The 13,626-nt window shown below is 57.1% G+C and overlaps 1 protein-coding gene and 1 long non-coding RNA gene across 4 annotated transcripts; one reads left to right on the top strand and one right to left on the bottom strand.

Moving 5' to 3' along the window:
* Positions 1-428: 428 nt before the first annotated feature.
* LOC142033066 (uncharacterized) lies at positions 429-2,881 on the top strand. The gene is made up of 2 exons (XR_012651076.1): positions 429-551; positions 2,484-2,881. It is a non-coding gene; the product is annotated as an uncharacterized LOC142033066 (long non-coding RNA).
* Positions 2,882-5,421: 2,540 nt separating this feature from the next.
* Positions 5,422-13,330, bottom strand: LOC142033419 (apoptosis-inducing factor 3-like). Of its 3 annotated transcripts, XM_075033354.1 has the most exons (19): positions 13,134-13,330; positions 12,283-12,352; positions 11,947-12,056; positions 11,750-11,859; positions 11,236-11,280; positions 11,071-11,152; positions 10,823-10,935; positions 10,325-10,411; positions 9,756-9,847; positions 9,397-9,527; positions 8,712-8,827; positions 8,184-8,255; positions 7,777-7,840; positions 7,243-7,319; positions 7,044-7,161; positions 6,796-6,894; positions 6,266-6,341; positions 5,695-5,799; positions 5,422-5,568 (listed from the first exon to the last, which is right to left on the bottom strand). In XM_075033354.1, exons 2-19 carry the CDS (start codon positions 12,342-12,344, stop codon positions 5,517-5,519), a joined length of 1,611 nt encoding a protein of 536 aa, XP_074889455.1. In that variant the 5' UTR covers positions 12,345-12,352; positions 13,134-13,330; the 3' UTR covers positions 5,422-5,516. The 3 variants fall into 3 exon arrangements, 2 of the variants coding, with proteins under 2 accessions (XP_074889455.1, XP_074889456.1); XR_012651150.1 differs by lacking the exon at positions 6,266-6,341; XM_075033355.1 differs by lacking the exons at positions 12,283-12,352; positions 13,134-13,330 and having other exon boundaries at positions 11,236-11,365; positions 11,947-12,016.
* Positions 13,331-13,626: the final 296 nt, after the last annotated feature.

The following is a 13,626-nucleotide window of genomic DNA, read 5'->3' as shown; positions in this document are numbered from 1 at the left end:
CGCCGCGCCCCGTCGGGGGCCCGCCGGGAGGGCCGGGCCCTTTAAGAGCCGCCCTCCCAGCCCCCCCTCCCGCCGCCTCCTTCACCCTCTTGAAAATGCCAACTCACAGCACGCGGGGCATGCCGGGAACGCCGCGCCGCACTACACCTCCCGGCATGCCTCGCGGTAGGGCGGACCCAGCCGTTTCCTAGGCAACCGCCGGTTGTCCAGGGGAGAACCCACCGCTCCCCCATCGGGGTGGGCGGGGCAGAACGCCGGCTTTGCCTTCCCATTGGCTAAACGGCGCGCCGTCCTGGGTCGCTATTGGCGGAAGCCAGTAGCAATCGCGGCGGGGGGCGGGGGCGGGGCGGGCGGGGCGAACGCCGGCCGTGCCGGGAGGCGATTGGTCAGGGGTGGGGCCGGTGGGTGGCTGCGTCATGACTCCGCCAGCTGATCCGAGACGGGAGCCGGCGCGCGCGGCGGCGGGGGGAGGCGGCGGCGGCGGCGGCACCGGGCCGGGCCGGGCCGGGCCGCAGCGGGGCGGTGGCACCGGGCCGGGCCGCGCCGGGCAGGTGGGTCCGGCGGGGCCGTGCTGTGCTGGAGCGAGGGTTAAAGGCAACCGAGCCCCGCGTGGGGTCGCCGGTGTGCCGGGGGTCGGGGGGCCCGGCAGCCCCGTCCGAGCCCCGTAGTCCCGCCGGGGAAGGTCACCTTTCCCCGGGGCAGGGCGGGGGTGGGGTAGGGTGGGGGCGGCGGCTCGGTTCGATGCGACTCTCCCGGGGATCTGCGGGCGACGTCTGGGCCGGGCGGCCTCGTCCCCGGTGGCGGCGGGGCGGGGTAGGGGGGGTGGGGGTGGGGGTTGGGACCGGGGTGCGGTCCCCGCTCCGGGGGGTCCCGGTGGGGCGGGCGGGGCCGCGGGCGGGGCCGCCCCGCGACGGGCGGTGGCCGCCCCGGGGGTGACCTTCACTCCGGGACCGGGCTGGCCAGACTTTGACCCGAGGCCGCTCCCCGCCGTGGGCACGGACCGGAGCATCCCGGGCAGCGGAGGGGGCGGGGGAGGTCGGCGGGGTGTCCCGTGGGGGGGGACGGGGAGCGAAGGGACCGGCTTTCCCGTGAAGCGGCGCGGGGGGGGAGATGTCTCCGTTAGTGGGGGAGGGGGAATCGGTTTTACCGAGAGGGGAGATGTTGCGGGGGGCGGGGGGGTGACCCGGTTAAACCGGGAGGGGGGCACTAGCTGAGAGCACAGCGGGTTTTTATTAACGGGGCGACCTCCCACCGGGGCTCTTCCTGGTGCCGGTGGGATCTGTCGGTGCCGAGAAGGGATGGGGGGAGAGCCCTGTTACCGGCAGGTTCCCCCCCCCTCCCCCCTCGTCAGCCCCCGGTGCCAGCAGGGCCCCGGTGCTGGCGGGCCCGGTGGCTCAGCGGCGGGTGCTGATTCACGGGCCGGCGGGGGTGGAGCAGGGCCGGGACCCGCTCGCTGGAATCCGGACCAGATGTACCCGGCACGCCAGGAATGCTCGGCATCCCCGCCAGGCCCCGCCGCCACCGCCGCTGCGTCCCGGCTGCCGCCACCGGCCCCGCACCGTGAGCCTCCCCGCAGCCCCCCGCCACGACACCCACCGGGACTCTGGCCTTGCCCCGCCGCCTGCCAAGGCCTTGGGGCCAGCCGGGATCCCGAGTGCCTTTGGGGTGACGCTGGCGGGAGGATGATGTAGGGCAGGCGCTGCGGCGGTTGACTGGGGTGCGGGGGTTCTTGAGGCTGTCTGTCCCCACACCGGAGCTGTCTGTCCCCCCCCCCCCAGTAGGGCCGGAGGCCTGGGGGTTTCCCAGAACTCAATCCACACAGCTGAAACGCTGGGCGGTGTGGGAAAAGGGGTTTTTCCCGGGCAGAGGGGGAAGCAGTGGGGTCCTATACCAGCCCCAGGGTTGGCGTCCTTGTTCTCTGACAAAATGACATGGAAAAAGGCTGCGCTCCCCAAAATTCCCTGGCGGTGGCTTGGCAGCAGCTGCCTGCCAAAGTGTCTTCCCCGGCAGGCGGTGGCTGGCCCCTGGCCAGGTGGGACCCTGCCAGCGTGGATGCCCGAGGTGAGCAGCCGGGGAATGCCTTAACCCCTACCTGTGGTAGCCTCCCTGCCGTGGCCACCGGCCCCTACTGGAGCAGGTTGCCTTATCTCTTATTTTCCGGCAGAAATGGCCTTGATTTCCCTGCCCATCACTTGCGTTTTAAGGCCGGCTGCAGGTGCCGGAGCCGATGCACTGCCTGCTTTGGGTGAGGGATGGGAAGAGTTGAGGTCGGAGCTGCTTCTGGATCCCCTGGGACAGAGGAGGGGATCCTGTGGGATCTCAGCCCTGAGGAGCTTCCTGGTGGGAAGGACAAGGTGGTGGATCAGGATTTGGTGCTGGGGTGGAGGAGAGGAGCAGCTCTGCCGCCTGGGGTGGCTGCTGTGGGTGACGTCTCAGCTCGGCGCGGTTGAATCCTGGCTCTGATCCGTGTGTTCCCTTCCCAGGTGCTGCGCCACTGCCTCGCTCCTGGCTAACCAGCACCAGTTCTTCAGTGGCAAGCTTTATGTCCTTCTCTAGTAGCTAAAGCTGCCAGTTGAAGAACTGTTGAATGTAGCCACTCTCGTCTCATCACCGGGACCCTGGCTGTCAGCCGAACCTGTGCCCTGAGCAACTGGGATGAGCCGGTCCGCAGCGTCCTGTGGATTTGAGGGCTGAGGATGAGCTTGACCAGGATGAAGAAGTCTCCTTGCAGCCTCCAGACGGAGCCTTGGCTGGGGGATTGCCGGGCAGCCCTGCCAGTGGGGCTGTCAAGTGGAGTCCCCCACACCGGTGGGGTGGTACTGAGCTGAGAGATGACTAGAGAAGACCAAAAGAGGCATTAAACTTTCTGTTTTGCTCGATAGTTCAGTTTTAGGAAGTTTGTTGCCTGTGGGGTGCCCAGACCTGCCTGGCAGGAGGGCGGTGGGGGCTGCGGACTCTGCAGGGTGTTGCGAGTGGGGCCACAGCGCCCGAATTCAGTCCCTGTCTGATTGCCACATTGGAGTCTGTGGGTGGAGGGTTGGTTGTTCAGGTCCCCTTGGTTTGTCCCGAGCAAAAGAGGTGACCCAATGCTGGGTGTAGCTTGCTGGACTGACCTGCTGCTGAGCTCAGGAGCAGGATTAGTCCTGCAACATGCCAGGCGGTGGGATGGAGCCAGAGGAGAGGGCTGGCTCCACACCCACACCGCCCTGGTGCGGGTTGGGGCTGGGCTACAGGGAGTGGGTGACTCAGGGCCGAGTCACGCGTGGCCCCAGACGTCTGTTCCGGGAACCACTGTCCTGCAAGGCTGGGCAGCCCCGTCTGTGGCCAGCCCTGGGACAGAGCTGGGATTCCAGGTATTTGGAGCTAGCAGCGCTGAGAGGGACCCAGGTGATCCTTGTTGGGCTCCTCCGTGGTCCAGGCTCTGCCTTGCTGGTGGACAGAAGCAGAAGACTGCCCCAAAGGAGACTTAAAAGCTGCTCTCCAAGGATGGAGACCCCCCTGCTTTGCACTGGGCGAGAGGGGAGCTGCATATCCAGCCCTCCTACAGCTCAGTGCAGTGTGAAATGTCTCCGTTTGGACCCAGCCAGGGCTCCTGGAGATGCCTCTCCCACGGGAATGCCAGGACCACCACCTCCCAGTCCGTCTTGGTGGCTGGGAAGCGGAGGAGTGGCTGGGCGCTGCTGCTCAGGGCCTGCCAGGAGGAGCATGGCTCGTCCCAGCTCCGAGGGTGGGCAGGGAAGAAGGGACTTGTGCTGAAATAAGTCTGCACAGTCTCAACTAAATCTGCCTGTCCCGGCTCCAGCCACCCAAGGCAGGGCTGGTACCAAATTTTGGCACCCAGCGATGTGCAGAAAGTGGCATTAAGTGGTGGAAGTGGAGCAGATCTGTTGTCCTGGGGTCTGTCCTTCTTATATAAAGTTGCTCTGCTTGATGTGTGCTTGCTGATGGCTACAAGAAGCAGAGTTTCTTTGGGGTGGTGGTCACCTGGAGAGAGTGGGGCTGCTGAACCCCCTCGGATCACTCTCTAAGCAGAAAGGACCATGGATGAACACCTCCAGCTTGAGGCAGAGCCACTCTCTTCCACCGCAGCTGCCCTGCTGCAAGTCCATACAAAATACCTGGCACCTGCTCACTGCTCAACAAGTCCTGGAGTGCACCGAGGGGGCAAAAAGTTGCGGGGGTGCGTCTGTGCAGGATGCCCGAGGGCAAGGAGGAGCAGCTCCTGGGCAGTGCTCCCCCTCCCACGCAGCGCAGCGCTGTCGAATCTTGATATGGGGGGGAGCTGCGTGCTCCGGCCACCAGCATCTCTGCCCTTGCGTGCCCCGGCGTAAGGGGTGACGCTTAGATTTGCTGCTTCCTCCTGTCGTTGTGAAGGACTGACCTGCTCTGCTGGAAACCAGCTCTTTTCCCCAGTAAGATGTGGCTATTTCAGGGCAGAGAGTTGCCCTGAGCAGCAGCACCAAGCCCTTGGGGTGAGGAAATGTAAAATGCCATATTTCAGGTCAAATTCATACGTGAGAAGGTGCCAGAGTGCAAGTTTGTGCTTTCAACGCAAAACCAGCATTGCAGTATCTCACCTGCTGAGCAAACGGGTTCGGGCTCTGTCTAGCCTGCACTTAATGTAAAAGCAGAAGGGGTTTAGGCTGATAAAGTAAGCGTCCCTGCGGGAACTTGCCCGGCTCTCGGGGCTTACCCTTCCTCCTGCAAAGCCCCATGTGACCGGTGAGTAAGTGCAGTGTTTCCTGTAGAAAGCAGAGCTTTGCTCACTGTTGCCTTGCAAAAATCTAGTAACTCTTTCCCCTAGCATCGAGGCTGTGGTTCCTGCAGCATCTAGCCACCTCCTCGAAGCAGCCAGTATGGAGGGACATGGCAGGAGAGGAGATGCTGACCGGGGCTGGGATTTCTCTGCTGGAGGCTGGCTGCTGTCAGGGGGTGGCAAGCGCTTGCTGCAGCAGCTAATGCAATATTCAAGACAGCTGTAGCAATGCCAGCAGGTGCTGCTCGCTCAGAGGTCAGATGGCAGCCCTCTGTCCTTAGGGGTAGGGTATTTCGTGCAAGTTCCTGCACACAGACTATATCTAGTTCCCAGCTGGGAGAGCAGCTTGCCTCGGTCAGAGCTCCCCTTGCTGGGAAAATGTGCTTTTGCAAAGTAGAAGGTCAGCGTGACCGGTGTGCTGAATGAAAGCTCCCTGCCAACAGCCAGTGAGAAGAGCAGGAGGGGTTAGTGGCTCTGTGAATGTCTGGCTGCTTCTGCCTGCTCAGACCCTCAGCTGAGCTCCATCCAGCACATGGGCATCCTCCTCGTACCCAGCCCAGCAGACCCCCATGCAGAAGAGAGGGAAAAGCGCTGCTTTGCTTTGCCCCAGCATGCAAGCGAGCAGCCGAGGGCTGTCTGCAAGCACAAAATGCAGGCGCTGGGTTCAGCTTTGCTCATGATTTTATTTCTCTTGTGCCAGGATGGGAAGATGTGGAGCCGTTAACACTTGGTTGACTCTGTGCCCCTCACAGCAGGGCACCTACTGAGCTTGTGTTTCTGCCAGCGAGGGTATGTTGCAGATGTCCCAGGCCCTGCAAATGAGAGGTACTGTGGGGATTTGCAGTAACTCATCTTGACTTCACATCTCTTAGTGGACTCTGCTGGCGTGGGGAATGCAGCACAGAGTTGCCCACCAGCTCGGTCAGGTTGTCACTTACTCTGCTTCTTCTTTAGAGATTTGTTTCCCTGAATATAAAACTTCTGCAATCAGAGACACCATGGGGTCACAGTTCAGGCTGGCAGCTGCAGTCACGAAGCCATCCCTGAAAGGGAAAGCGGAAGAATGTAGATCTCTTCAGTGTACATAACTCAGCACGGTAGCATCCCTGTGGCACCCTGGCTGGAGGCCAGCTGTATTTTGGAGGGCTTAGGGCAGGGTGGCTGGTGCTGCAGGGTGCACGGGAACTTGTGGCAGATCGCCTGACGCTGCTGGGAGCTGGGCACCGAGCCTGGGAGCAGTGGGGCAGAGGGAGAGGAGACGTGTCCCAGGCTCCCTGCCCAGCTGGTGTCTTCATGGAAGCTCATCCTCTTCTCCTTCCGTGCCCTGCTTTGGTTTTCTCTGAAACCATCTCACTGCTGGTTCAACAGCCAGCAGTTGCCTGTGGTGCGCAGCCGTGGGAGGTGATATGGAGCCTCTGCGGGAGCTCTGCAGGCGAGCAGAGAGGAGACCGTGCCCTGTCCCCAGGGTGCTGCCGCGTCGGGGCACAGACTGGCCACGGATTCACTCACCTGATGTAAAAGATCAGGAACTTCTGTTGTTCCAGGCTGCCCTTCACAACAGTGTCCGTGTATCCCTTCCCGCAGCCTGCGAGAGAGAGTGTCGCAGCCTGCTCGGGGAGCCCTGGTACAGCAGCTGCCACCCATCCCACCTCAGTGCCATCACAGGTAGGAGCAGAGGGGACAGTGACTAGCTGCCACAGGGCTGGGGAGCAGGCATGAAGGCCCTGGACAAGCAGAACTGATCCAGAGGTGCAAGGCTGCATCATGATCCCAAGCTTTTCCTTGGCTTGGAGAGGGAAATTCTTCCTCCTTCGTGACTTCTAAGCCACAGGAGATCATCAAAGAACGAGAGCTCTGCGTAACCTTCAGGCCCAGAGCTCAGAAACAGGGTTCACAAATTTGCCATGGCAGCCAGTCTAAAACCTGAGCTGCTTCAGGTGAACTCTACAACTGCTGTCTTGTTACATCCACCCAGCTGGTGGATGAGCAAATGGGCTAGAAAGCAGTTCAACTGTTCCCATCTCTCTGCCCCCTCCTACCTGCATAGCGGATGGTTTTCCCAACCATTGTGGTCCAGAAGAAGGGAACAGTGTGCAACTCCTTGTCTTTCTTCAGCATGTTTAAGGCCGCAATGTGACCTGTGATGAACCAGCAGAGGAAATATTTTTCTTGTAGGTCCTCGAAGAAGTGTCCCCTGCCTCTTGTTATCCTGCTGTCCCTTCTGCCCCATTCCTTCCATGCCCATCTCCGAGGGAAGCTGGAACGCGAGGCAGCTGCACTGTCTCACCATGGGCCTCGGCCACCTGTTGGTGATGGATGCTGGACTGGTCCCCGTTGAGCAACGCTACAGGAAAGGAGACCACATCTCCCGCAGCAAAAACATTTGGGATGTTGGTTTGCATGCGCTAATGGGATAAAAAGCAATTAGTGCAACGATGAGAGGGAAGGGATTGGGTGTGGACCAGGGATACTCAGTTGGCACTTACCAGATCCACCAGGATGGCACCGCTGTCGTCTCTGGCGATGGAGGTGCCCTTCAGAAATGCTGAGTTGGGGAACACCCCTGCAGGGAGAGGAGCAAGGACAAAGCTCTGCAAAGGCAGGGAGGAAACTTGGCCTCGGCCCTACAGCAAGCACATGCCCATGGTGCCTGTTCAGCCTGCTTGGAGCAGAGCAGCTCGTGGCAGTGACAAGTGCTTGGGCTGGTTCTGAGCTAATCCAGGGGCAATAAAACCAGAACAAGGCATGGTCTGAAAATGCAGCAGTGACCTACGGAGCTCAGCAAGTGTGCCAAAGTTATACTGAGAGCGTAAGTAGCTCCTTTGCTCCTGCCAAGTGTTTGCTCATGGGCTGCTGCCTTTCTCCAGGTGTTTGGGGCCAAGAGGACAGGCTGGATGATAACAGAGCGGGAAAGAGACTGCAGGGAACTGTGTCCTGGGAATGAACTGTGATGTTCTGGGCTTGCTGGCTGTTTTCCTCATTCGCAAAGCTGCCTCCCTCTCCCAACTAGGGTCTCTTACCTATTCCCACCACGACCACATCTGCGGGTAGTTTCTCTCCACTGGCAAGAACAGCCTCTGCGACCTGGGAAGTAAGCAGGAATCGTTAACACAGAGTTAAAAACTCTGTCCTAATTCCTGCAGCCTCCCTGCTGCCTCATTCTTTGCTGTCTTTTTTCTTCCCCACGTTCAGATCACCTTGTTCAACTAACGCTTGTTGCCAGGAATGTAAGAGAAAATCACACTGTTGTCCCTGGGATACAAACACATATTGGTGCCACCTGAGCCCAGAGTTGTGCTCAATGAAAATAAATGTGAGGGTCTAGATGTGGGAGAGGAAAGCCTAGATGTAGGCACTGTGCTATACCTCAGTTTGGGGTTTTTTCCCCTAAAATTAGCAGTTCAGGGATCACAATGGCATGACTGACCTTTCCATCCTTTCCTTTCAGCTCACAGAGTTCTGTTTTCATGTAAAACTTCACCCCCCTATTTTGCAGCATCTGAAAAGGAAGAGGAAGCTGGTTTGAGTATTCACTAGGAAATTCCAGGCTGTACTGCTGTAAAAACAGCCATACCCAGCCAAAACCCAGGCAGGCAGCTTAGCTGCTGCTCCAGGCTGCAGAGAGGTTTCATTTGTGTCCCTGGCTGGTGCAGGGTGCCTGGAAGCCTGGCTTTGCTCTGCTGTCCTGGTCAGGACTGATGTGGGAGGTGGGTCTAGGATGAAGCAGGAGGCCTTGGAGACAAAGCTGAGCTGGGAAGTGTGACGCGTGTGTGACGGAGGTTGGGACCAGCTATGTGTGCAGAGCTCCTTCAGTGAACTGTGTGTGAGAAAGGTGGCTGGGCACGCAGTGTTATGACTCAGCGTGGGGGCTGATTTCCTGGGCTGTTGCAGGTCACAGCGCTGCTTGGCTAGCATGCGTTCTCCGTTCTAGAAATTAGCACCAGGTTTTCCTAACCTTCATGGCGACACCTCCAACCTGTGGACCCAGTGCATTCTGGAGAGGGAACTCCTTTTTTTCCACCACTGAGATGGCACCAGCCTTGTCTGAGAGGAAGGCAGCTATCTCCATTCCTGCAGGGGAAAGGCATGCCCAAGGTAAGCCTGCTGCAAGCATGAACCTGCACCCTGCTCATTGGAAATCTTTTCCCCTTCCAGGTGGGGAGAACAAATCTGATGTATTGCCAGTGCTTAACTGCTCTTCTATGCATTTCTGGGCTGAGGTATTTAGCTCCCCCCATTCTTTGCTCTCATGCACTACAGACCTGGATATTAGGAAATGCAAAGAACAGCTCCTGGTTGTGTACAAAATAACTCCCTTTCCCTGCCTTTACCCCCTCACTTTCCCAATGCTTCTGGGGAATCCAGCTCCTCTGAAGGACAGTGACCTTTTTATAAGGCATATTTCCCTCTGTCCATGTCCAGAAACTGTTTATGGCTCTCAAAATTTCTGGCTATCAGAGGAAAGAATGAGTGCGTGCTGTGTAACACATATCCCCACCAGCTACAGGGCTCTGGGAAGGAACCCAGACAGGTAGTGAATGAACATCCCTTCCCCTAGGGCCTCTAGTTAATCTGCAGACACAGCAGAAGTGGGTTTCAAGGCTATCACTGATGACTTGATACCCACTCCAGCCTGGTACCTATGAATGAAGCTCCTACAATCACCAGATTCTTCCCAGTTGCCAGCTCTAAGATCTTGCTAGAGTCTTCAGGGGTTTGGAGAATGCACACATTCTGCAGGTCTGCACCTGGGACTTTGAGGAAGCTGGAGCTGAAAGAGAGAGAATCCAGATATGTCTCATGATGAGAAATGAAACAGAAAGAATGAGAGGGAAGCACAAACCCATGCAATCTCTTGGCTGTGTCATCCCATCCTGTCCTTTCAGCTCATCTCCTACCACCTCCCTCTCACACACGTCTAGAAAACCTCCACACCCCAATGTTGACCCATCTAGTCCTGTCTAAAATTTTGTGTGTGGTAAATGCTTTGTGCACTCACTGGCTGCCTGTTGCAATGAGCAGCCGATTGTACTTCTGAGAGGACCCGTCCATGAAGCAGACCTTCTGCTTCTGGAAATCCACCGACACTGCCTGCAGGAGAAAGGAGGCAAAGATCAGACAGGTACCTCTGGTCCACTCGTGTCCTGCCACATCCATCCGTTCTGCTTGCCTGCAACTGTGTGTCCTCTTCCTGGACACTCACGTGAGATGAGGAATGCTGGGGTCCTCTCTTTCACCTCCTACAGGTCTTAGGCTTTAGGAGCACTAAGTATGACAGCATGAAATCTAGGTTCCTCTAAAGCATGTGCAGAAGGCTAGTTTCAAGGGTCACCCTCTTCGCATGTGATGGGCACATCTGTCCATGGGGAGCCCAGATCAGTGTTACATCCAAGGCATGCACACCATCCCTAGCACTGACCTTGGAATGCTGTCCCAGAGGATATTGTGTGTACTTAGGCAGAGCCCTAATTTCTATAAATGTAGCACTGTGCCTGCAGGTGTGGGCAACCCCTCCCCATGGCAGGAACAGGACCACCCATTGAGGACTGAGCTCAGCTGCTTTTGTACCTCTTTTTCCAACCAGAACTCTATGCCGTGAGCATCAAGGAATTCAGGTTTCCTCAGGTAGATGTCCTCAGCTTTCAAGTTCATTTCCTGGAAACAAAACAGAAATATGAAATAAAGCACTTCTTACAGACAGCAATACTCTTGCAGTGTTTGCCGGGAAGTAAGTTTGCGTAAGAGGTAAATTTTGCATTAGTAAACGCAGCTCCCCACACTGCCCCATCTCCATCATCTTCTTGTACTCCCTCAGAAAGACCCATCAACTCAAACTCTAGTTGGAAGAACTCAGTGAAAGGAGATAAAAACATTAGCTTATGGTGGACTCTGATTAAAGGCTTTCTGGGAGGAAGAAGTGAGATGTTAGCTGGAAATTATACCCTGTCAGCGCTCCTGCTTTGCCAAAACATCTCACTCAATTGCTCAGTCTGGTCCGGAGTGTGGGCCATGTCCCTAATACACACGTGGTACCCAGGCACAGTCCTGCCCTTCTCACGTACGAACCTTGCTCAGTTTGGACTTGTCATATGGAACATGTTTCTCTTTGGTGACCAGGATGATCCTGCCAGTAAAGCCCTCTTGGCGAAGTGTCTCTGCGCACACCAGGGCAGCCACACCTACAAGAGATGCTCATCTCAGCCCTCTTACACGTCACTATGGAGTAGGAGGAAGAAGGCAAGTCCTCCCCGGAGAAGAGAGTGACAGCTCACAGCAAATGTTGGGAAGGGCACAGCACAGATCACTTCACTGACCTCCCCCCAGAAGCAGCATTGTCTCCCGGTTGAGAAGGCATCGCTTGCTTGTGTCCTTCACCCTAAAGCTGCTTTCAAGATCCTAGAAGAAAACGAGAAATGCTGAAATCATACGTAGCTCAAGGGGTGCTGCTTGTGCTTAGTCACAGCAGGTAAGGTCAGTACCTTCTTTTTTGCTGTAACAAACACCTTTCCGTCTTCCACTGTTACCTGAAGAGGTGAAAGGAGAGTACATTTAAGCGCTGCATTCATGAGGTTGTGGCAGGAGCTCTCCTGGGAGGTTCTGGTCCAGAACCTGTCTCGGATACACCAAGAGTGACTTGTAGGGGTCTTGGATGTCAAATGATGCTGAGGAGCTCATGAGCTTTTCTCCTCATCCTAAGACCATTCAGGAAGAGGTGTAAATCCTTTTTTCTTTCCAAAAGAGCTGTGCTGGCTATGAGGGATACCAGGATGTATGGCATCACCTTTGATTGAATGGAGTTTTAGGATGGGGAGTTACATGATCCCAAGAAACCATCCCATGTGTTGTAGCTTTGTGAGACCTGGACCACAGAGCTGTGGCCAGGGCAGGGTGCTTTCAGTCGGTGTCAGGGACACGGAGCTTGTGAGAGTGAATGAATGCGAGTGGTATGGAGGACATGGCCCAAGCTGGGACGAGGAAGAGACAAGAAGTCACCTTAAAGCAGGGAAGACAGTCCAGAGAAGGGTACTCCTCGATATCTCCAGTTTTGATGTTAAAGCAGGCGCCGTGCCAGGGACAGCGCAGCCTCTCCCTTTTCAAGACTCCTGCAATAGAGAAGCCCCCCCACAACTGAGCGATGAAAGCTGACCGCCCTGATACGGCTTCTCCCCCTTGCCCAGAGCCAGGGTTACCTTTGCTGAGCGGGGCACCATGGTGGGGGCACTTGCTGCCCAGGGCTCTGAACTCCTTCTTGTTCCTCACCAGCAGCACCGGGTAGCCAGCCACCATCACCTCCCAGAGCCTGCGGGAGAGGTGGAGAGGTGGGCACCCTGGGGAGCTGAGGCTCAGACCCGCGCCGCTCCCTCAGCCAACAACATGGCGGCCACCAACATGGCGGCCGCCAACATGGCGGCTGCCAACATGGCGGCCACCAACATGGCGGCCACCAACATGGCGGCTGTTGCCACGGTGGTGCCACCCCTGCTGCCTGCAGGCCTCACGGCAGCAGGCCGGGACTGGGTACTCACTCTCCATCCCCAACATCTGCCTCTTTGCAGACCTCAGTGGTGACGGTGTCGTCGCCGTCCATGCCGGTGGCTGCGGGCAAGCAGAGGGAAGGGTCGGCTGCCATGGGTGCTGTCGCCTGTAGGCGTCGTCTTTCGCCCCTCGGCAGACAATCCTCCCCGTGTACCCTTGTGCCATCGCTGCAAGATCCCACCCCAAAATGCTAAGCCACCGCTGCCCCAGCTGGGAGCAGGTCAGCACCAGGGGGTCCCAAACTCCTGGTACAGCAGGAAAAAAAAACTCAGCGGGTGGAAAACACACATTTCCCCCCTTTTTTTGTGTCCAAACCTAAAGCCTGTTCCTCTTCCCTTTTCTCCTCCAACTTAACCCGCTTTTTGTTTTCAGCCCCGTGTCCCATTAAACTCAACTGCAGCGCAGGGTGAGTGAGCAAATACAACTAATGATGATTGTAAATAAATACAATTATTCATGGCAAGGTGCTGCTGCCATATCCCATGCCCCCCCCAAATCGGGGTCTGAAGAGCTGCTTCAGCCTCTCCGAACTCTCTCCAACATTTGTGCAGAGATGTTATTCACGGTAATTGCCACAAAAGCAGTAATCCCTGCCCAAAATGCCTCCTGGGCTAGAAAAGAGCCAAAAGTCTTGGTCATTAGCACTGTCCCTGACTTAGCAATCAGCTGAGAGGCTGATTAGAAATCTCCCTCTCTTTTGGAGGAAGAAAGCAAGAAATGGAGCAGAGGAATGTCATTCGAGGCAGGTTTCCGTGCAGGGTGGTGACTTGCTCCTGCAAATCCCCACCGCACCACTGCCCCGCTCCCAAGTCCTTTAGGAGAAACATCAGCAGGTACTCACCCGATCCCACCGTGGGGGGCTCAGGCACCCGTCCCCGGAGTCGGAAAGCCACCACCGCTGCCGTCTGCGAGTTTCTCCTCTGCAGAGGTGACACCCTCGCGTCTCACTGCAAGTGCTCTCCCTCCCGCCAGCCCACGGCTGGGTGATGCTCTCCCCGACTTGCACAACGTCTCTGTCCTTCAGCAGAGGCATCTCCTGGAAGCCGCTGCCTGCCAGCGAGTCTTATCTGATTTCTGCAACTGGTCTATGCCTAATTAAGTGTATTTTGCTCAGGTTTAGAATTGCAAAAGAATTAAGGGCACTTAGGAATTACGGCGCAGGTGTGGTCTAAAGACCGGGTGCATTGTGTGCAGAGTGAACAGAAACTTGAGTGGATGCATTGATATTCTGCTGTGGCTTCCCATTGCCCCTTTTCTTGATGGAAAGCGCTCTAGCTCAGTGCAACGTATTTTTGCAGCGCTCTTGAATGATATTACTATTAAAACTATTTAAT

Source organism: Buteo buteo, chromosome 7 (genome assembly GCF_964188355.1).
Source record: "Buteo buteo chromosome 7, bButBut1.hap1.1, whole genome shotgun sequence".
NCBI classification, from domain to species: domain Eukaryota; kingdom Metazoa; phylum Chordata; class Aves; order Accipitriformes; family Accipitridae; genus Buteo; species Buteo buteo.
The sequence above is the reverse complement of the archived record's forward strand: the minus strand, read 5'-3'. Positions and strand labels throughout refer to the sequence as shown.

What these genes read in the sequence shown, in the direction of transcription:
- LOC142033419 (XM_075033354.1), bottom strand. Translation starts at nt 12,344, where the DNA reads ATGGACGGCGACGACACCGTCACCACTGAGGTCTGCAAAGAGGCAGAT. An exon ending in TGGTGCCCCGCTCAGCAAAG is followed by an intron (nt 11,860 to 11,946) that starts GTAACCCTGGCT and finishes TCTCTATTGCAG; the next exon opens with GAGTCTTGAAAAGGGAGAGG. An exon ending in TTCCTGATCTTTTACATCAG is followed by an intron (nt 5,800 to 6,265) that starts GTGAGTGAATCC and finishes TTTCCCTTTCAG; the next exon opens with GGATGGCTTCGTGACTGCAG.